Source organism: Entelurus aequoreus, linkage group LG13 (assembly GCF_033978785.1).
Source record: "Entelurus aequoreus isolate RoL-2023_Sb linkage group LG13, RoL_Eaeq_v1.1, whole genome shotgun sequence".
Taxonomy (NCBI): Eukaryota; Metazoa; Chordata; class Actinopteri; order Syngnathiformes; family Syngnathidae; genus Entelurus; species Entelurus aequoreus.
Window position 1 is genome coordinate 54,494,844 of NC_084743.1, and position 24,469 is coordinate 54,519,312.

At 37.1% G+C, this 24,469-nt stretch overlaps 1 protein-coding gene across 2 annotated transcripts in view; it reads right to left on the reverse strand.

Moving 5' to 3' along the window:
• lsamp (limbic system associated membrane protein) overlaps positions 1 to 24,469 on the reverse strand; it is a 471,983-nt gene that overhangs the window by 178,513 nt on the left and 269,001 nt on the right. For both annotated transcript variants that reach the window (XM_062068053.1, XM_062068049.1), the window contains exons 2-3: positions 5,451 to 5,595; positions 1,764 to 1,851 (exon numbers count right to left, since the gene is read on the reverse strand). In XM_062068053.1, the coding sequence (XP_061924037.1) occupies positions 1,764 to 1,851; positions 5,451 to 5,595 (233 nt within the window). The remainder of the gene's footprint in view (positions 1 to 1,763; positions 1,852 to 5,450; positions 5,596 to 24,469) is intronic.

Genomic DNA, 24,469 nt, shown 5'->3' on the forward strand with positions numbered 1-24,469 from the left:
CAAATGTTATTTCAAGCTTGTTTCGCAGGTTTCCCTGCTCTTCAGGGGATAAATGGAAAATTTTAATCTCCATTTAACCTAAAATGTAAGTTTTGGGAATAAGTGAGTTTGGACTAAACCTAGGCAAGCACAAACAACATCAATGGATGGATCCATCCATGTATTCATTAAGCTGCTCGTTAGAGTTGTGGGTGAGCTAGAGCTTATCAAACAGAACACACCACTGGGTAAAATATTTACAGGATCTACCAGGAATCTACTTTGAAGAGAGCATTTCACCAAATACATAGGAGGAAAATACAACATATGAGCATAACAGGGGCAATCCATTTCAATGGGACTTTGAGAGGCACAGCGATGGACAAAATATCTGGGAATGAAAACAATTATCAATGCTTGGTTGTAGCTTTAGCATTAGCTGAGATTATTGAGTAGGTACGCACTGGGCATTCCAAAGATCAAGCATTGAATAATCAGACACAATGGAGCCGGAAAAAGATGAGGCAATTTGTTGTTATAGATCTGAGAAAAAAGGATTGATTCATATATTGACCTTTAACTGGAGTACACTAATAAATGGTTCATAGCAACATGAAAAGTTCCATAGTCGGCCTAAAATAGCAGTCTGACGGCTCATAAATATTTGTGTAAAGCAGCAGAAATATTTTACTATGTACGTTTTTTGCTGTACATTAAATACTTGTTGGCTACGTGTGTGTATATTTACAGTTACAGTCAGATATTTATTTACACCTACTGGAAATAATATATCAATAATTTTGTCCTGATCTCACATGACATTTATCATTAGTTTCCTCTTATTTTGTATTTCCGGTCCCTGTCCCTGAAAGTCACCTTTTCCTGGTTGCCAATCAGAATGCTTCTTATGCCAGCCCTATCCTTTGAACAGAGCTGAATCATTTTGTTTTTGTGTTTCACACATATTTGCTCTTTGTGCACTTTGCAGCTGCACATCTTTGTTTTTTGTGTTACCTGTGTTTTCCCCAATAAAAAGAAGACTTCTTGTAAACACTTGCCTACTGTCTCTGCATCCCGGGATCCAGACGTTTTTTTTTTTTTTTAAACGTTCGGTTTTTTAGGGTGGAATGATTATAAAACGTACATCTTTCAATGATTTTTAAGAATGGGGTGCACAATTCTTCAAAATAAGTTGTCATGTATACGAGTAGGGGTGATACTTAATATATATATGTGTGTATATATATATATATATATATATATATATATATATGTATATATATATATATATATATGTATATATATATATATATATATATATATATATATATATATATATATATATATATATATATATATACATATATATATATATATACACACACATACATATATATATATATATATATATATATATATATATATATATATGTATATATATATATATATATATATATATATATATATATATATATATATATATATATATATATATATATATATATATATATATATATATATATATATATATATATATATATATATATATATATATACCTGTATATATGTATGAAATAACTATTGTACATACTGTATGTTATTGTACATTCTGTATGTCCACATACCCAATTGTTGATAATAAGTTTGGTTGATTAATGGTGTAAATCTATTGTAGATCGGTGTGGTTCCGTTAAAACCTTTATTGGTATATAACTATAAATCTACATACTAATACCACTTTATTCCTATGTATGCATGCACTTTTCTTAGTAGATATAGCTTACCTTGTACAATGAGGTAGACCATCGAGGGCTTGGGTTGCTGCTTAGTCTGTATGGAGCAGGTATATGACCCTTCATCGTAAACATCCACCTAGACATGAAGCAGATTATTCATGATTCAGTCTCAGTTTTTGCAGATACCACGTCACCAAAACATAAACAAGGACGTTCATATTGAAAAAAAAAAATCCAACAAAAATGACCAACGTTAATAGTTTGTTTTACATTCGTATTCAATATGTTCATATAATATTATGTAAAAATTAGGGATGTGATGATCGATCCCATTGATCTGTATCGGCCGATTTTTGTGATTGGCCCCTGCCGATTAATGCCTTTCAAAGCCGATCACCTCTCACAGATACTTTATTTATGTTTTGACACTTGACTGACAGATGCGGTTACCACCTTAGTTAATATAATCACCTCCATTGTGGCAAATAAACTACATTCCTAAGTATCTTAAGTATCATTATCACTGGAGAACTAAACATGTGTAACACAGTAAGAGCAAGACAGAAGCAGACATACTAATCGCTAAGCTAGCTTGAAACAACACAATAAATAAGTGCTTCAAGGAGCCTATATTTTTTATTTCATGTTTGAAATTTAAGGAACTAATTACCTTGACACATGACGACTTGGAAGGGGAAAAACCAAAGGATTTAAATAAGTGGTATGTTGCAGTTTTTAGTTTTTTTTAGGTATTTTGTACTATTGACTGTACTAGTGTTGTCCCGATACCAATATTTTGGGACCAATACCAGTACCAAAATTATTTCGATACTTTTCGGTACTTTTCTAAATAAAGGGGACCACAAAAAAATTGCATTATTGGCTTTATTTTTTTTTTAAATCTTACGGTACATTAAACATACAGTATGTTTATTATTGCAAGATTGTCCTTAAATGAAATAGTGAACATACAAGACAACTTGTTAGTTTTGGATGATACCACAAATTTGGGTATCAATCCGATACCAAGTCGTTACAGGATCTCAGGACCGGTACTTTTCAGAGGCGGTATAGTACCAAATATAATTCATTAGTATCACAGTACTATACTAATACCAGTACACCGTACAACCCTAGACTATACTGTGATTTTTTGTATGCAATACAAGAATATCAGGAATTACTGTCGTTTAAGTATTGAGTTGATATTGTTACACTGTTGATAGCACTCACCGTAAATATATTTAATAATGTGACTGGTATCGGAATCCTATAATCGGAACATCCCTAGTAAAAATATCATGTTTTTGTTCAATGCCGATGTATGAGCAGCATGCATACCTATAAGCAATGCATGTTTATTTATAGAGCATAAGCAGTGCAATTTAAAAAGCTTAAATAGTGTAAAAAAAAAATGTCCTATGTCTCTTAAGAGTTTTTTTTTTACACCACATCAAGGCAAAACCATCTTTGCCTGAGCACGTCCTCCTTTTGTTAGGGAATAAATACCATATTTTCCGCACTATAAGGCGCACCTTCAATGAATGGCCTATTTTAAAACGTTGTTCATATATAAGGCGCACCGCATTATAAGGCGCATAGAATAGACGCTACAGTAGAAGCTGGGGTTACGTTTATGCATCCCGTAGTTGCAAGACCTGTGGTGGCTCAATATTGGTCCATATATAAGGTGCACCGGATTATAAGGCGCACTGTCAGCTTTTCGAGAAAATTGGTTATAGTGCGGAAAATACGGTACAGTGCATCTGGAAAGTATTTACACATTTTGTTATGTTACGGACTTTTTCCAAAATAGATTCAATTCATTTTCATCCTCAAAATTCTACACACAATACCCCATAATGACAATGTTAAAAAGTTACTTTGGAAATATTTTCTCGTATTTAAAAAATAAATAAAAACCTAAGAAATCACATGTACGTAGGTATTCACATCCTTTGCTCAATACTTTGTTGATGAACCTTTGGCAGCAATTACAGCATCAAATATTTTTGAATACGATGGGACAAGCTTGTCACACCTATCTTTGGGCAGTTTCACCCATTCCTCTTTGCAGCATCTCTCAAGTTCCATCAGGTTAGATGGGAAGCGTCAGTACGCAGCCATTTTCAGATCCCTCCAGAGATGTTGAATTGGATTTAAGTCTAGGCTCTGGCTGCGCCACTTAAGGACATTTACGGAGTTGTCCTGAAGCCATACCTTTGATATCTTGGCTGTGTGCTGAGGGTTGTTGTCCTGCTGAAAGATGAACCGTCGCCCCATGCTGAGTTAAGGAGCGCTCTGGAGCAGGTTTTCATCCAGTATGTGTTTGTACAATGCTGCATTCATCTTACCCTCCATCCTGACTGATCTCCCACTTCCTGCCGCTATAAAACATCCCCACAGCATGATGCTACTACCACCATGCTTCACTGTAGGTATAATGACCTGGTAATGATCAGTGCTGGTTTCCTCCAAACATGACGCCTTGCATTCATGCCAAATAGTTCAATCTCATCTCATCAGACCAAAGAATTTTGTTTCTCATGACCCCAGGGTCTTTCAGGTGCGTTTTGGCAAACGTTTATGAAGGAATGGCTTCCGTCAGACCGCTCTACCATACAGGCTTGATTGGTGGATTGCTGCGGAGATGGTTGTCCTTCTGTAAGGTTCTCCTCTCTCCACAGAGTAATGGTGTAGACGAGGGCCCTTCTTATTTAGTTTAGACTAGTGGTTCTTAACCTGGGTTCGATTGAACCCCAGGGGTTTGGTGAGCCTATCTCAGCTGCACTCAGGCAGAAGGCGGGGTACACCCTGGACAAGTCGCCACCTCATCACAGGGCCAACACAGATAGACAGACAATATTCACACTCACATTCACAATTTAGTGTTGCCAATCAACCTATCCCCAGGTGCATGTCTTTGGAGGTGGGAGGAAGCCGGAGTACCCGGAGTGAACCCACGCAGTGACGAGGAGAACATACAAACTCCACACAGAAAGATCCCGAGCCCGGGATTGAACTCAGGACCTTCGTATTGTGAGGCACATGCACTAACCCCTGTTCCACCGTGCTGCCTACATGTGATTTCATAGTTTAATTTCTTTAAATTTGCTAACATTTCTAAAAAGTATTTTTCAATTTGTCATTTGTGTAGAATTTTGAGGACAAACATGAATCTATTTCATTTTGGAATAAGGCTGTAACATAACACAATGTGGAAAAAGTGAACCACTGTGAATACTTTCCGAATGCACTGTAGACCAGATCAGACTAATCCGAGTCTGTGAGAAAGAACTGATGGAGCCTGCTTGGATGACAGACGACAAACCGAAGAGTCCAGTTGCGATGGATTGAATGCACTCAGAATTCACAACATATAGTTTCAAACGTGTCATATTGTTGGTCGTGTATCAAGATGCGCCTCACATCGGACTGATGGCAATGCGTCTCCCTACATATGACCACTGACAAAAACATCCCCACCTTAGTGATGGAATCGTGAGAGGAAGTAATACGGTTTTACTTCTTTTTCGAGGTCACTCAACTCAAACGCCTGTCAAAGGCCTACAGGGAGGTAAACTGCAAACTGAAGACATTTATTCTGTGGCTAGCATTGTAAGTTGAAGCTTGGGAACGGCATATTCACTTCTTGATACGTTATGCCACCAGACCCTTTCTTTCCATCCTGCATGTCTCCTCCTGTGCATTTAAATGGTTTTAGGTCACTATTACCTTTTGTATGCGTAGGCTGTACTCAAGCTGTCCTTTGGTAATCAGATCGACCCTGGGGTCCAGAGACCACTTATCCTGGCCGGCAAAGATGATGTTTGATCGATTGAGCCAGGCAACCTTGGAGAATTTGTCATCAACGTAACACCTGTGGGGACATAAAGACAAAGGCCAGTGAGGCAACTGGACACACTGGAAGTCGGATTTCTTTTGAAAGGATTTTTAATATTGATTGAACTTCTTTAAGATAAGTAACAACAATATACAGCACAAGAAGGTAGGGAACTCGCCAACGACACTGAAATTATTTCTCAAAAAAGCAACACCTCGAAATGGGTTCACTACTATTGGACCTGATCTAATAAGACCGAAAATAGCATGTGCAATCTATAAAATTGTGTGTACTATCAGCGGGTTTGTTGTAACAAGTGCATAAGTGGTGCAGACCGTCCTATTTAAATAAGGTTTTTGCATGTATACCAGCTGTCACCGTGGAGACACTCATTTCACGCCACATTTATGGCATGCAACATGCAGCACACAAATATAACATGTAACACCCTTTCTAGGCTTCTTTGAAGTGCAATCTAGACAACAGAACCTATTTTTAGCACGCTAAAGCATACTTGCCAACCCTCCCGGATTTTCCGGGAGACTCCGGGAATTCAGCGCCTCTCCCGAAAACCTCCCGGAAGAAATTTTCTCCCGAAAATCTCCCGGAATTCAGCCGCAGTCCATGCGGACCTGAGTGGGGACAGCGACGACAGTCTGTTTTCACGTCCGCTTTCCCACGATATAAACAGCGTGCCTGCCCAATCACGTTATAACTGTAGAATGATCGAGGGCGAGTTCTTGGTTTCTTATGTGGGTTTATTGTTAGGCAGTTTCATTTACGTCCTCCCAGCGCGGTAACAACGTCACGTTTTCGTCTACCGTAAAGCAGTTTGTCTGCCGTAAACAGCAATGTCGTGACACTCTTAAACAGGACAATACTGCCATCTACTGGATAGCCTTCGGATCACTGAAATTCAAGTATTTCTTTATTTATATGTATAATAAAATATATATATATATATATATATATATATATGTATATATATATATATATATATATATATATATATATATATATATATACATATATATATATATATATATATATATATATAGCTAGAATTCACTGAAAGTCAAGTATTTCATATATATACATATATATATATATATATATATATATATATATATATATATATATATATATATATATATATATATATATATATATATATATATATATATATATATATATATATATATATATATACAGTGTTGGGACTAACGCGTTACAAAGTAACCGTAGTTGAGGAGCGCAGGGGAGACGTTCCTTCGGGGCTAACAACCTTCACTTTACCCGGAAGTGGTCTTTACAGCTAAGGGTGAATGACGAGGCCGGCGGTTTGTTGCAACTTTGTAACTTTATTGGACGCAGCCATCCAGCAAGCTAGAGAGAGCACCTGCAAGCACTCACTGTCTCCGGTCCCTCACTTCTCTCGCCCACTCACTCACTGACGTCCCTCACCCACATGCTGTCATATCTTAAAGGGCCACACACCCACACACACGCACACACATAAACGCTACTATCATAACAACTAACAAGACATCAAGGCGAAGCCAAGAGTGGATTTTTTTAACAAGGAGAAATTCTCAATACTTTTCTTTTGTCGAGCACAAAGAAAATAACATTTTAGTTAAATGTAAGTTGTGTCTCGGATCAAAGATCCTATCTACTTCAAGTTCAAGTTCAAGTGCCATTATGTTGCAGCTATTTAAAATAGTTTTGTCAATTTGTTCTGGCCAGAAACAAATTGGCCTTTAAAACATATCTTTGTGTTTGTGTGTTGTATGTAGACCACATTGCTTAGCAGAGTTCAGTGATGCAAATGCATGTCAAGTTGATCAACAGATTGTATTATTCTCCAGTGCAATAACAGTACTGAAATGAAGGCTAAAGGGCATTAATGGGAGCTTTTAAAAAAGAAAAGAAAAAAAGAAGTAACTAAATAGTTACTTTTCAAAGTAACGCATTACTTTTTGGTGTAAGTAACTGAGTTAGTAACTGAGTTACTTTTGAAATGAAGTAACTAGTAACTATAACTCATTACTGGTTTTCAGTAACTAACCCAACACTGTATATATATATATACATATATATATATATATATATATATATATATATATATATATATATATATATATATATATATATATATATATATATATATATATATATATATATATATATATATATATATATATATATATATATATATATATATATATATATATATATATATATATATATATATATATATATATATATATATATATATATATATATATATATATATATATATATATATATATATATATATATATATATATATATATATATATATATATATATATATATATATATATATATATATATATATATATATATATATATATATATATATATATATATATATATATATATATATGAAATATATATGACATACTCGAGTTGGTGAATTCTAGCTGTAAATGTACTCCTCCCCTCTTAACCACGCCCCCCGACCCCAACCACACCCCCGCCCCGCCCCCACCCCCCACCTCCCGGAATTGGAGGTGTTAAGGTTGGCAAGTATGCGCTAAAGGTGAGCTCTAAGAGGCACTGGGTGTTGTCACGGTGTGTCTGGAAGGATCGGGGTGGAAGCAAATGCATATTGCAAGATGTTTCCTATATGAAAAAACAAACACCATTAAAAATGCTAGCAGAGACCAAAACAAATCAATGTCATGTGTTTAATCAGCCCCTTTAAGTCATCCATCCTCTCGGGGTTGCAAAGGTGGCTGGAGCCTATCCCAGCTGCACTCGGGCTGAAATCGGGGTACACCCTGGACATGTCGCTACCTCATCGCAGAGCCAGCACTGATACACAAACAACATTCCCACTCACATTCACACACTAGGACCAATTTAGTGTTGCCAATCAACCTATCCCCAGGTGCATGTCTTTGGAGGTGGGAGGAAGCCGGAGTACCCGGAGGGATCCCACGCAGTCACGGGGAGAACATGCAAAATCCACACAGAAAGACCCCGAGCTCGAGGATCGAACCCAGGACTTTCCTATTGTGAGGCACCAGTACCAACACCTGTGCCATCGTCTATAAAATTATAAAATGATATTGCTGAATAGATATGTTTAATATTTTTATTCCTGACAGTCCTAATTTGTTGACAGACACACAGAGGACGGAGGGTTCTCTGTCCATCATCTGTCTCCTTTCTCACAGCCAGTTTGCACGCACATTTCAATTGTGCTAAATATAGACACAAAACAGCCGCCGCAGAACACTTTCAGTCTTGATGAATCACATGGCGAGTGCTACTTGATTATATTTGCATCTCTGCCTCCCAGTATTGTGGGCACTCTGGTAATCAGCATATTATTCTACATGTACTGGGAAAGGCTGGGCCACACGAAGTACTCACTTTTGAATTACGTTCCAACCACGTGACTAAATGTGTTTACTTCTTCTACCAGCAGCAATCATGACCCTGAGCTATGATAGGCCTTAAGTGATTATAACTGTAAACTTGAAGGTAAAAATGTTATAATTTCACACTGTTGAATTCCCTAGGACAGGGGTGTCCAAACTTTTTCCACTGAGGGCCGCACACTGAAAAATCAAAGCAAGTGGGGGGCCGTTTTGATATTTTTTTATTTTAAAAACCAATACAATAAATATATAAAAAAATATACATTTAGGCCTCTACTCAGGCTTGATCCCGGTGAACCCAAATGGTTTTGGTCAAAAAAATATATAAAAAATGTGTCATTATTTAGTATTATTATTATTATTATTATTATTATTATTATTATTATTATTATTATTATTATTATTATTATTATTCAAAGTTTAAATGTCTAGATCAACATTAGGTCTATCTGTCAATATAACGTTTTTAAACATTTAAGTTGTGTGCCCTTTTTGTCAAAGAAAACCCTTTTTTATGGAAAAAACTAAAATATGCAATATTTTCCCCCGATTAAATTTTATATATTATATTAGAGATTATAAAATAATTGGAGCCTTAAAATGGTCAATAACTCATAACAGCATTGATTTTAACTCATTATTATTTTTTGAGCAATGACACACAAAAAACAAAATCCCCACTAAAATTATTGGGGATCCAAAAGGGTCCTTTTACTTTTCACACAATAATCTCGAGATCAGCTTCGGATCTATCCGTCAATTATAAGTTTTAGTGTTGTTTGTTTGTTTGTTTCAGGCCCTTCTTTAAAAAAAAAAAAACAGCTCAGTTTTTTATATGGCAAACACAAAATATGCAACATTTTCCCCAAAGAATATCTCAAAGTGGAATATTTAATGTGACATAATTGGAGCCTTGAATAGGTCAATAATTCATAATTATGTTGATTTTGGTTAATTATTATGTTTTAAAGAAAGAAACAGCCTGCATGGCAGCTTTGTGTTATTAGAGTAAACATTGCAACATTTTCTTGTTACATTTCACCTGTTTGCTCTTTTATACCACTTTTTATGTTTTAAATTTTTTTTAATCATATTTTTAGAATGTGCCGTGGGGCCATTAAAAAATGTCTTGCGGGCCGCAAATGGCCCCCGGGCCGCACTTTGGACACCCATGTCCTAGGATATAACCAGAAACCCTTCTGCTTGCCTACAGCAAGTTGCTCTTTGTGTTTCACTATATTTCTGCGTATTTAATGTTTCTATAATATATTTAATTATTAGCTGCCCAGTGTGTGCGGGCTGCAATTACACTAGACTATGAAGTTTGCCATGCACTGCAAGTTTGAGACCCTGCGCTAAATGTGCTCTCTATTTTGCTCATGTAAGATAGAAAGATAACCTTTACTGGCTGTTTCAGAACGGAAATTCTTATTCGACAGGCTATAAAACAAACTTACAGGACAGAACAACAAGAGAAGAAAAATACAAATATAACAAAGTTGGTGAATCAGCTTTGCGTGCGTTACTAAGTTTTATCAAGCACGTGTTTCAGTATTAGAAACTTTAAGTAGACCAGGTCCGGCGTCTTTGAATCCCTTCAGAAGAATGTATATTTTAAACTTAAAGGGGAACTGCATTTTTTTATTTTATTTGCCTATTGTTCACAGACAAGACGACGTAAGGATTTTTTTTTCCAATGCATTCTAAATATTAAATAAATGTATATAAAAGTCTGCTTACAGCGTAGCCAATGGGAGCTCCTCTATTTCTACCATTACATCCAATAAATAACCATTCAAAAACCGCCAACAATACTCCATTTACATTTCGTGACTTGAATATTAACCAAGTATTAGTGATATTGTTATTACAATCGCTAACGCAGACAAACTATTTATTGCGGCACCGTTATCACTACTGTGTGTGCCTCTGTTTACATCTTCGAGTGGTCTGCTGCTTCCTCGCTTCCCTGCTCCCTTTAGGCTTATTGTAGATCATAAATCATGCATCTCACTTGGACAGAAGTAGTCTGAGTAGGCATTGCGACAAGTTAGTAAACTTTGACAGCCATTTAGGACCCGGAAATGGCCAGAACTGATCTCTACCCCATTTCTTTGTGAGGATTATAAGAGGTTCTTCACCTAAATGGGAATATATGAACATCCTAGCAGTCGGCATCCTATTGACAGACAATTTTGTACAGTAAGTGATGTTTAATTATGTTTGTTGGCTCTCATAAAGTCTGCAGTGAGTTTTAATCAGTGATGAAGAAAAACCCCCCGAAACAAACATAATGCGTTTTTTTTAATTAATGCGCTGCGTATGCTTAAAATGAGCACAATACGTACACATTAAATGTGACTATAAATGTGCCTGTTACTACAATACATATATACTTACATCATGTATATAAAACCTTAAAGGAGGTGTTATTTTTAAGGGCTTTATAGGCAGAATTGCACGGCTCCCATAGGCTCCATTGTAAGCAGACTTTTGACCACATTTATTTAATATTTAGAATGCAAAAAGAATATAAAATAATAACATCCATCGTCTTGTCATTCATAATGTCTGTGAACAATAGGCAAAACTCCCAAAAAAGTGCAGTTCCCCTTCTTTACAGTCAATACGTGTTGGGCCGTCACTCTACAAGTCTTATAACTCTCACCAAATATTTTTTATTGTGTATGCTGTTACAATATTGCAATATAGCAGGCGTCCATAATCACGTTCGTCCATGGGACATATTTGTTTCTAAGGAGACACGGTAAAGGCTGGTTGTGCATTTGTTTAGAGCAGTGTTTTTCAACCACTGTGCCGCAGCACACTAGTGTGCCGTGAGATATTGTCTGGTGTGCCGTGGGAAATTATGCAACTTCACCTAATTGGTCCAAAAAATATTTTTTTGTAAATCAATAATTATAATAATGTGCCGTTGTCTAGTGCTTGTGCTGTGTAGAGCTTGGCAGGGTAAACATGTAATACTCCATACCAGTAGGTAGTTTATTGCTTTGTAGAAGTCGGAACGCGTCGAGGATGGTTTGTCGTGATCCCAATACGCAGAGCACAGCGGGAGACAGCGTGCAGGTAAAAAGGTATGTAACGCTTAAACCAAAAATGAACAAAAGGCAAGTCCCGCTAGGAAAAGGCACTGAAGCACAGGGATGGCTATGCAAAACAAAAGTAAAACTGAACTGGCTACAAAGTAAACAAAAACAGAATGCTGGACGACAGCAAAAACTTACAACGGGGGGAGCAGGGACGGCGTCCACAAAGTACATCCGTACATGACATGACAATCAAAGTAGAATAGTATTAAATAGTATTGATTGCGAAAACAAAGCAGGTGCAATCAATAGCACTCAAAGGAAGTCCTGAAGCTGCTATAGGAGAACACCAACAAAACAGGAAGGGTCACCAAAATAACAGCGCAAGACAGGAACTAAAGCACTACACAGAGGAAACAACAAAAAACTCAAAATAAGGCACGACATCCTGGTGGAGTTTAATTTTTTTAACCTTTTCTGCTGGTGGTGTGCCTCCGTATTTTTTTTATGTAAAAAATGGGCCTTGGCTCAAAAAAGGTTGAAAAACACTGGTTTAGAGCGTGCATATCATTAGCCATTAAGTTATCCAGTCACGCTCGTTACAAGCGGTTTTCTGTAAAAGTGAATGATATTGGTTTTTGGTGATGTTTTGCAGGGCCGAATAAAAAAGCTTCTGCATTTGGCCCATGTGCCGCGTTTTGAGCACCCCTGCAGTATGACATAAAGCACTGACAGCACCTGGGGCACTAAAGCATCCCAGATTTATGTCCTCCTTGTACAAACTTTACTGCAGGCAGACAGTACTTACATCTGTTTATTTTACCTCATTGATCCAGGAAGGGAATACTATCCTTTCCACTGTGAGTAGATACTTTATGTCTGAACAACTGTGCCCCCAAGGAGTTCGGTGCTTTTCTCTGGCAACAATTACCCATTTATTTTTCTGTGGGTTTTGAATAAACGATCCATATTAGGACGTGTCTTAATAAATCACAAATAAACAATAAGAATGTTTCTCGTCTTTGTTTTCTATAGCAGGATTATTTACCAATAACAGAGAGGTTATATACTTACAAGAGATGTCCGATAATGGCTTTTTTGCCAATATCCGATATTCCGATATTGTCCAACTCTTAATTACCGATTCCGATATCAACCGATACCGATTTATACAGTCGTGGAATTAACACTTTATTATGCCTAGTTTTGTTGTGATGCCCCGCTTGATGCATTAAACAATGTAACAAGGTTTGCCAAAATAAATCAACTCAAGTTATGGAAAAAAATGCCAACATGGCACTGCCATATTTATTATTGAAGTCATAAAGTACATTATTTTTTTTAAAATGCCTCAAAACAGCAGCTTGGAATTTGGGACATGCTCTCCCTGCGAGAGCATGAGGGGGTTGAGGTGGGTGGGGTTGGGGTGGGTGGGTGGGGTAACGGGGGGGTGTATATTGTAGCGTCCCGGAAGAGTTAGTGCTGCAAGGGGTTCTGGGTATTTGTTCTGTTGTGTTTATGTTGTGTTACGGTGCGGATGTTCTCCCAAAATGTGTTTGTCATTCTTGTTTGGTGTGGGTTCACATATTTATTATTGCATATTTGTAACAGTGTTAACGTTGTTTATATGCCCACCCTCAGTGTGACCTGTATGGCTGTTGACCAAGTATGACTTGCATTCACTTGTGTGTTTGTGTGAAAAGCCGTAGATATTATGTGATTGGGCCGGCACGCAAAGGCAGTGCCTTTAAGGTTTATTGGCGCTCTGTACTTCTCCCTACGTCTGTGTACCACTCCGTACACCGGCGTTTTAAAAAGTCATACATTTTACTTTTTGAAACCGATACCGATAATTTCCGATATTACATTTTAAAGCATTTATCGGCCGATAATATCGGCAGTCCGATATTATCGGACATCTCTAATAGTTACCCATAAAAATAAAGACAATACAGAATATGAATTTACATATCAGAGGAGTAATGGTACGCCATACTCATTGTTCGGTACATACCTCAGTTTTAAGGCCACTGTTTTGGTTCATTGTCGGTAAAGTAAGGAAAAAAAATTAAAATTTTATTGCATTATTTTATTTATTTTGCCCATCATTCACAATCCATATGTGGAACAAGAGCATACATGTCTTTATCTTTTTAGTGAGATCTAAACAGTAAAAAAAAAAGAAATTGGTCAATCTCCATTACCGGCATTGTTAGCTGCCTCTTGCTAGCCGTTTTTTTTAATATTCATTACGCACAGAGAAGGGAAAGTTGTTGTCTCACATAAGGATTGTAGCTGATGGGCAACAATTCATGCAGTTCTTCTTTAAAACACAAAACTGCCTAGCTTATGAGTTCAATGATTTGTTTAAATGAAACATAAAAATACTGCAATCTGCTGGCAGGTAATTATGCACGGATTACAATTCTCATATAAATAATACAAAAACACAGATATAGCATACAGGTTAAATTAATTATGTACGGGGCCATCTTTAGAGGTGGGACTCTTTAGTCACCTCACCATTGGATTATAAATTCATCATTAATGCATCTTTAATTTATTTATGCAAGGCTGCTATGTGATCAGTGATAGGCAGTAAAGCCTGCTCAGCAACGTGCCTCAGTGCTGAGCAGGCATCCTTGTTTTACTTTTCATGCCTTCTGGAACCACAGAATGCACAGACACTTTGCCCCCGGTCACCGCCATCCTGCCCTGAATGCCGACTTGCAGGCACTGAACACGTCGATGTGACTCTATTGGTCCTGACTGAGAGAATCAACACACCCACTAATTTAATCAGAAAAGGCATTTTTATTTCTAAATATTTTAATCAGACTTTTTGTTTATGTTTCTGCAAAGATTCCACTCCTCTGATATAAACTGTACTAAAAACGTTGTTGTTTTTTTGTAAATTAAAAAAATAATTTTACATTTTACAGTACCTCAAATTCAAACTGCACTTTAATGTTTTTTCATTCAATATGAGATACAGAATTAGAGTTTTAAAAACTCCACAATGTGGGTCAATAATAATTTAAAATAATAATTTACCATTTGAAAGTGTTGTTTGGTAAATGTTAACTTGAAATAAAAGTCTTATAGTATTCACTACATCAATTATACTTTGTTTACTGCAGAATGTTTGTAATGACAAGCAAAAAAAACAAAAAAAAAACTTTGAGAGGTAAAAAAGCTGTTCTCTTTACCCCCACAAAACTTACCAAAAAAGAAGGAAAAACCGTGGCTCTAAAACCAAGGTACGGACCGTAGTGTGGGTTACCTGTACTGTTGCACCTCTAGTAAACACAATTATATATATATATATGCACAAAATGATATTATATATATATATATTTATATATTACCTCCATCTAACATAGTGGAAATGTATGTTACAAGATACTGCAGTAGTAAACAGTAGGGATGCAACGGTACTATGTATAATCCTGCACAGGAAAATTCACTTTCATTAAAAAACAAAAAAAGTAATATTATTATATATATAATATATTCCATATTATATTATTAATTTTTTTAATTTAATTGTATTTTTTTTGCTGCAGCTGTTACTTATACTGTATTATTGTACATGGTAATTGGGATTTGTTATATATTGTATATATGTTATATAAGAATATAACATAATATAATAATATAATATATCAGTGTATATTATATACTTATATAAATATTGCATATGTGTTATATTTTATATTGATACTATGGTACATTTTTAGTCTACTTGCCTTTCTGCTACTAAGCCTGCTCGCTCAGTGACCTTGTGGTTAGCGTGTCCGCCCTGAGATCGGTAGGTCGTGAGTTCAAACCCCGCCCGAGTCATACCAAAGACTATAAAAATGTGACCCAATACCTCCCTCAGCATCTCAGGGTTGGAATTGGGGGATAAATCACCAAAATGATTCCCGAGCGTGGCCACCGCTGCTGCTCACTGCTCTCCTTGCCTCCCAAGAGGTGGAACAAGGGGATCGGTCAAATACAGAGGTTAATTTCACCACACCTAGAGTGCATGTGACTATTAGTGGTACTTTAACTTTACTTAATACCTGCATTATCCTTTCCATCCTTACCCTTTCCATCCTTTGAAACTGTGGAACAATTTCCCTCGTGGATCAATAAAGTTTGTCTAAGTCTAAGTCTATTAATCGAGATTGAATGATATGAGACAATCCTGATAATTTTTTTGCCATATCACCCAGCCCTAATGCAGGGGGACGCTTCTGATCATTTTCAGCAGACTGCATTGCAAAACGTGAGATTCACCCAGGAATGGAGCCATATGAATCCCTTCTCTAGTGTAGGAATATCATTTCGGTAAAATGTCGTATGAAGCGCCCTGTCATTCATTACATCATTTTACATGCACAAAATGGGGCCCCGCTACGGATCGTGGGGCCCAACGCGTATAGGGAGTGGCAGCCCAGGGCAGCTGTTCCAAACAGTCCGAATACACGCACCGTTAGACCCCTACTACATACACATATCTAAATTCCCCATCTCATATATCATTTGACTTCTCTCTGACTGATTAATATGCCACCACTAATACACGCTCTTACTGTGGACAGCAGAGGACACATCCTTTTGTACGCGTCTTATTTTGCACTGCCACTGCAGTACGCCACGCAAGAATGAGCCCAGACGTCCCGCTTGGGTGTAAAATGATCCGCATGTCTGCCTGATGAATTCATATACAAGTGAGAAGATGACAGAAACGAGGAGAAAGGATATTAATTGTAATGCAAAATGACAGTTGATTTACATGCACACAATTCAGCAAGTCCTTCAGCCTAGCAGGGCTGCCTGTGCATGTCGCTGTTTTAAAATCAAGAGTTTAGATTAAAAGGGAAGTGAAGAAAGACTATTTTTTTAATCAAGTGACGCCAAATTATTAACAGTAGTGTTGCTGAGCCTGTTACTCAGCAGGCTTTTTCTCACAGCGGGGGTCTTTCAATTTTCCATTTCTTTGTGTGCAACATGTCTGTATTTCTTGTATTGTGTTCTTCTTTTTAACTCAAGATTGTTAGGACAAAAAAAAAAGAAGCAAAGAATAATTCCGTCATTTTTAAAAAATGTCATTTGAAAACATTTTTTAACGGTCATTTTTTAAAATTGTCCATCCATCCTTCCATCTTCCTACGCTTATCCGAGGTCGGGTCGCGGGGGCAGCAGCCTAAGCAGGGAAGCCCAGACTTTCCTCTCCCCAGCCACTTCGTCCAGCTCTTCCCGGGGGATCCCGAGGCGTTCCCAGGCCAGCCGGGAGACATAGTCTTCCCAACGTGTCCTGGTTCTACCCTGTGGCTTCCTATTGGTCGGATGTGCCCGAAACACCTCCCTCGCGAGGCGTTCGGGTGGCATCCTGATCAGATGCCCGAACCACCTTATCTGGCTCCTCTCGATGTGGAGGAGCAGCAGCTTTACTTTGATCTCCCCCCGGATGACAGAGCTTCTCTGACCAGTTCCATCAACTAAAACTTTTGTTTTTTCCATGTTGGAAGACTGAGTGTGTGAACTAGGAGGAGCGGCACTACAGCTCCGCTGCCCTCTGTCTATGACACAGGGGGGAAGGACGCAGTCAAAGTGCTCAGTGACACTTCTGCGCCAATCACTTGTCCATTTGGTTATGGTTAAAGTTGGGTTTTTTTTAAACACTTTATAGATGATCAAATTTGGATGGAGCAAAATTCTAATTAAAGGGTTTAAAACTATCTTTTTTTTACTCGCACAACCTATTTTTAGTCGCAAATGCAACTAAAATGCTCACACTGTACGGCCCTGTTGCGTATTACGATTTGAGACTGCTTGGGTTGATATGAGGTCGTTAGCAGGAAATTAAACGACAGCAATTACATTTTACACTGCTGACGCACCCACAATGTTAATGGTCTCAAACGGTTCATTTCAAAAGACCTGGGGAGCCTTGGGGTTAATTTAATGACATATATTCTAGTGTATATCCATTTACAGCCCGAACAAACACAGGCAAGCTGATTTCCATATTCCCATACACTAAAAACCTTTTTTTTACTGCACTGGTTCTCCTCTGTGGTTTTAAGTCTTCAACCCTCATCTGTCTTTCTTCTTCTTGAATGTATAATTTCTTCTTCCCTTCAACCTCTCCATCTCTAGCAGCACGGAGCAGAAATTGACAGAAATAAATACACATCCATTGGAATTCATTGATCTACTTGTCTTAGATGTCTTTGCCAACCTTCGCCCTCATTCCGACTGCATATCTTGAAAGACCTACAACCTGCAAGCAGTGCAAGGGGAGCAGCTCAGAGTATAGAAAATGCTAAGTTGTAGCTACTTTTTTTTCTCCATAATCAGCACCCTGCTGGGACTTTGATAACTTCCTACAGTAACCCTTGTCAGAGCGGTTGTCTCTTGTCACACTCGCTTCCTCCGGAGTGTGGAGGTGTGGCACGGCACAGTGAGGCTGGTTTTCTCAGGCTTTGATGGACCAGAACGTAAACTACAAGTTTAACAACCTCTTTGAGCAAAAATGGGGCTAATCTTTACAATTTGTTTACTATAATTGGAATAACAGATTAGTATGGTGATGTCTTTCACTGGTGTAGAAATTGAAATGATTGACAATACTGGATGTGCGCTTTGTTTTTAGGTTAAAGGCCTACTAAAATGAATTTTTTTTATTTAAACGGGGATAGCAGATCCATTCTATGTGTCATACTTGATCATTTCGCGATATTGCCATATTTTTCCTGAAAGGATTTAGTAGAGAACAACGACGATAAAGGTCGCAACTTTTGGTCGCTGATAAAAAAAAGCCTTGCCTGTACCGGAAGTAGCGTGACGTCACCGGAGGAAGGACTCCTCACATTTTCCCATTGTTTACACCAGCAGCGAGAGAGATTCGGACCGAGAAAGCGACGGTTACCCCATTAATTTGAGCGAGGATGAAAGATTTGTGGATGAGGAAAGTGAGAGTAAAGGACTACAGTGCAGTGCAGGACGTATCTTTTTTCGCTCTGACCGTAACTTAGGTACAAGGGTTCATTGGATTCCACACTTTCTCCTCTTTCTATTGTGGATCACGGATTTGTATTTTAAACCACCTCGGATACTATATCCTCTTGAAAATGAGAGTCGAGAACGCGAAATGGACATTCACAGTGACTTTTATCTCCACGACAATACATCGGCAAAGCTCTTTAGCTACTGAGCTAACGTGATATCATCGGGCTCAAATGCAGATAGAAACAAAATAAATAAACCCCTGACTGGAAGGATAGACAGAAGATCAACAATACTATTAATCCATTGACATGTAACTACACGGTTAATAATTCCCAGCTTGGCGAAGTTTAACAATGCTGTTGCTAACGACGCCATTGAAGCTAACTTAGCAACGGGACCTCACAGAGCTATGATAAAAACATTTGCGCTCCACCTATGCGAGCCCTCATCTGCTCATCAACACCCGTGCTCACCTGCGTTCCAGCGATCGACGGAAGGACGAAGGACTTCACCCGATCATCCGTGCGGTCGGCGGCTAGCGTTGGCTAGCGCGTCTGCTATCCAAGTCAAAGTCCTCCTGGTTGTGTTGCTACAGCCAGCCGCTAATACACCGATCCCACCTACAACTTTCTTCTTTGCAGTCTTCATTGTTCATTAAACAAATTGCAAAAGATTTACCAACACAGATGTCCAGAATACTGTGGAATTTTGAGATGAAAACAGAGCTTTTTTGTATTGGATTCAATGGGGTACCAATACTTCCGTTCTCTTCGTGACGTCACGCGCATACGTCATCATATATAGACGTTTTCAACCGGAAGTTTAGCGGGAAATTTAAAATTGCACTTTATAAGTTAACCCGGCCATATTGGCATGTGTTGCAATGTTAAGATTTCATCATTGATATATAAACTATCAGACTGCGTGGTCGGTAGGAGTGGGTTTCAGTAGGCCTTTAAATGTTACAACAAACATATGATTTAACTTTAAATGTAAAGTACACCAATTTAGCAGATGGATATGGATGGATATACATACTGTATATGTTTATATATATATATATATATATATATATATATATATATATATATATATATATATATATATATATATATATATATATATATATATATATATATATATATATATATATATATATATATATATATATATATATATATATATATACACATACATATATATATATACAGTCATGGTCAAAAGTTTACATACACTTGTAAAGAACATAATGTCATGGCTGTCTTGAGTTTCCAATAATTTCTACAACTCTTATTTTTTTGTGATAGGGTGATTGGAGCACATACTTGTTGGTCACAAAAAACATTCATGAAGTTTGGTTCTTTTACGAATTTATTATGGGTCTACTGAAAATGTGACCAAATCTGCTGGGTCAAAAGTATACATACAGCAATGTTAGTGTTTGGTTACATGTCCCTTGGCAAGTTTCACTGCAATAAGGCGCTTTTGGTAGCCATCCACAACCTTCTGGCAAGCTTGTGGTTGAATTTTCGACCACTCCTCTTGACAAAATTGGTGCAGTTCAGCTAAATTTGTTGGTTTTCTGACATGGACTTGTTTCTTCAGCATTGTCCACACGTTTAAGTCAGGACTTTGGGAAGGCCATTCTAAAACCTTAATTCTAGCCTGATTTAGCCATTCCTTTACCACTTTTGATGTGTGTTTGGGGTCATTGTCCTGTTGGAACACCCAACTGCACCCAAGACCCAACCTCCGGGCTGATGATTTTAAGTTGTCCTGAAGAATTTGGAGGTAATCCTCCTTTTTCATTGTCCCATTTACTCTTTGTAAAGCACCAGTTCCATTGGCAGCAATACAGGCCCAGAGCATAATACTACCACCACCATGCTTGATGGTAGGCCTGGTGTTCCTGGAATTAAAGGCCTCACTTTTTCCTTCTCCAAACATATTGCTGTGTATTGTGGCCAAACAGCTCAATTTTTGTTTCATCTGACATGACCTTCTTGAGGAAAGTTCTGTGGTCATACATACATGTACACACATAGATATACATAAATATATTAGTGCTGTCAAGTGATGAATTTTCTTCAGATTAATCACACTCTTGAGCTGTGATTAATCATGATTAATCACAGTTTCATCACAGGTTATTACTCACTTGCATATTTAGAATTTGCTTAGGAAAATAACCCAATATTTGGACACTAACGCCATTTTGTTGTCAGAATGTAATCCAAGCCCGTTTTTAAACGTTTTATTTAACTGCAAGTCATTAAGTTGTTTAAAATTGGTGACGGTAAGTATCGTAAGAGATAAGAGCACATGTTGAAAGTATTTGCAATAATATAGCAAACAATACAACTTTAGAGAAAAATGTAATTTAAAATATTTGTATGCACGCACAACACTTAAGAGCTTTGGTATTGAACATTTGTATGCACGCACAACACATAAGACCTTTGGTATATTAGTGTGTGGAATTAAATTATGGCAAGGATTAAGCAATAAATAAATAAATCAAACAATGTACTAATTTAATCCACTTCAAGAAACTCTTCAAACTTAAAGTGTTTACAAAGTACAAAGAAGAAGAACCATGATAAACATTCTGAATGTATTGATAATGTTATTTATCTCAGCATATGAAATACAACCCACTACACTAATTATGTATTTATTTATTTTTTTATGTTATTACTTATGTCGTATATTGTGATTAAATTGAGAACAGAAAGTGAATAAAAGTGTTAGCAACTGCTATGTAAAGGAAAAGAGGTGGGATTAAAAAAGCTCTGCTTCTTCCTACTCCTTTTCCAACATGTTGAAGAGAAAAATTTTTAATTTGTGATGTATCATGTTGTAAACACACCCATAAACAACTTTACATCGTGCAGCATTTACATCTGCATATACTCTTCATTTAAAAAAGAAATAGGCACATCAAAAAATGATATGTGCATCTTTTAGATCAGTGGTGTCAAAGTCAAGGCCCGCGGGCCGAATGAATTATCTATGGCCCTCGGGATGATATTTGATTAGTATTAAAACCGGCCCGCAGGCCACAGCCGCCTGCGGCTGTTTTGCACGCACCAATACTCCATCAGTGTTGGCACTAGGAATTTTTAAAATGGGGTCCCACTTTTTTGTAAGCGTTTTGAAAACAAATGATAAATGTATGCATTATCCTGTTATATCTCAAATTCTATATTCTGTTTTGGAAAAAGGTTGTCATAAACGTTACTTAATTCCTTAAAAAAATAATAGAAAAGAAAACACATTTTAATGCATATGTAAATGTATTCAGTTATAAACATTCATTCACTTTCTTCTTTACTTCATGGATCTAAACTTTACCGCTGCCGGTATTTTTTTGTATATTTGTATTGTAACATTTTCAGAATGTGTTTGTTCTATTTTGGGCCAACGTAAGACAAAGAAAACAATCTGAAGTTGTCTTTATTTTTTAAGTTTTAATGCCACGATTTTAATAGTCCGGCCCGTGTGTGCACAGATATTCCTCCACACGGCCCTTTAACTTAAATGAGTTTGACACCCCTGCTTTAGATGCATTAAAAATAAGCTGAGTCAATTACGCATCTTGAATAGATTGAATTTTACACCCTGTGTTATTTAAAATGGTTACAGTAGATAGCAAGTTATGTATAAAGTGTCTGACAGCTGAAGGCTATATTATTCATTTACTGTGGGAATGTTAGAGAATAAAGAGTTGTGTTAATTGTGAGATGTGCCTTGGTGGTCCGTTCAAGGCCACCGTAGATGTGCGTAACTAGAGCTGCGAATGTTAGTCAAGTTGGCTCATGTGTGAGCATGTACATGCTCAGTAGAAGCATTTAAGTCCCATCTTAAAACTCATTTGTATACTCTAGTCCAGTGGTTCTTAACCTTGTTGGAGGTACCGAACCCCACCAGTTTCATATGCGCATTCACCGAACCCTTCTTTAGTGAAAAATACAATGTTTTTTTTTTTCAAATTCAAGACAAAGTTATATGTTTTTGGTAACACTTTGGTATGGGGAACATATTCTAAGTAACAAAGACTTAATTTAGAGTTATTTGGACACTAGGGGAACATATTCTAAGTAATAAAGACTTAATTTAGAGTTATTTGGTTAGGGTTAGGGTCAGGGTTAGGGTTATAATAAGGCCATGCCGAATAAGGCATTAATAAGTAGGGATGATGTTTGATAAGAAATTATCGAGTTCGAGCCTATTATCGAATCCTCTTATCGAACCGATTCCTTATCGATTCTCTTATCGAGTCCAGAAAGATTGTTGTATATAGAAAAAAACACAATATTTGGTTTAACAAATCACTTCACATTCTCTACTGCTCGCTACTATAGTATTACCATATCTGAGTTATTGTGCAGAAATGTGGGGAAATAACTACAAATGTGCGTTACATTCGTTAACCGTGTTACAAAAAAAAATTAATTAGACTGATACATAATGTTGGATATAGAGAACATACAAACACTTTATTTATTGAGTCAAAAATATTAAAGTTACATGATTTGGTAAAATTGCAAACAGCTAAAATGATGTGGAATTAAATGATGGGATGGATGAAGTAAAGAAGTTAAACATAGTACCGATATGATCCACTTTAAGAGGTTGTTCAAATTACTAGTGCTTACAAAGTACAAAGAAGAAGAATTATGAGAAATACTTTCAACCTTATTGAAAATAAGATATTCTTCATCTCAGTATATTAATAATGACTGAATTAGTTAATTACATATTACAAAACTGTTGTATATACTAATTCACAGATATTTTATTATAAAACGGTCAGTAAATGATGTATATATTTGTATGAAGTGGGAAAGGGGTAGGATCAAATAAGCTTTACTTCTTCCTACTCCTGTAAAGTGAAATGATATGAAACTGTGATGTACTATGATGTGGTCGGATCTTGTTTTGTTTAGTTATGTTCTGTAAGTTTTGGACTTCCTTGGTTGTTTTGTGCACTTCGGGGGTTTGTTTTAGTCACCATGGTTACTTATGATTTTCACCTGCCTTGTACGTGCACCTGTTGCTCATCAGAGACTTTATTTAAGCCTGCCTTTTCCGGTCACTCGTCGTGGCTTCACTGTTTGCATTTGCAACAGTTACGTTGGCATTCTGGTTTTCGAGCTCATGATTCCTGTGCTAAAGTTACCTTAGCTTTTAGTATTCCTGTGCTAAGTAAGTTTTTGCTTTAGCTTCTCGTGCGAACGGCACACTTTCCTTTTGTTTCGTTCCTGTCTGTTGTAATGTGTATGATTTATGAGAAATAAATCATCTCCTACCTGCACGCTTTCGTCCGGAGCCGTCAGTTTTGTGTCCCGGGAACTAACAGCACGCTGCATCCCACCGTGACAAATGACTGAGCTACGTGACGTCATTTCTTGTGATGTCACACGGGGC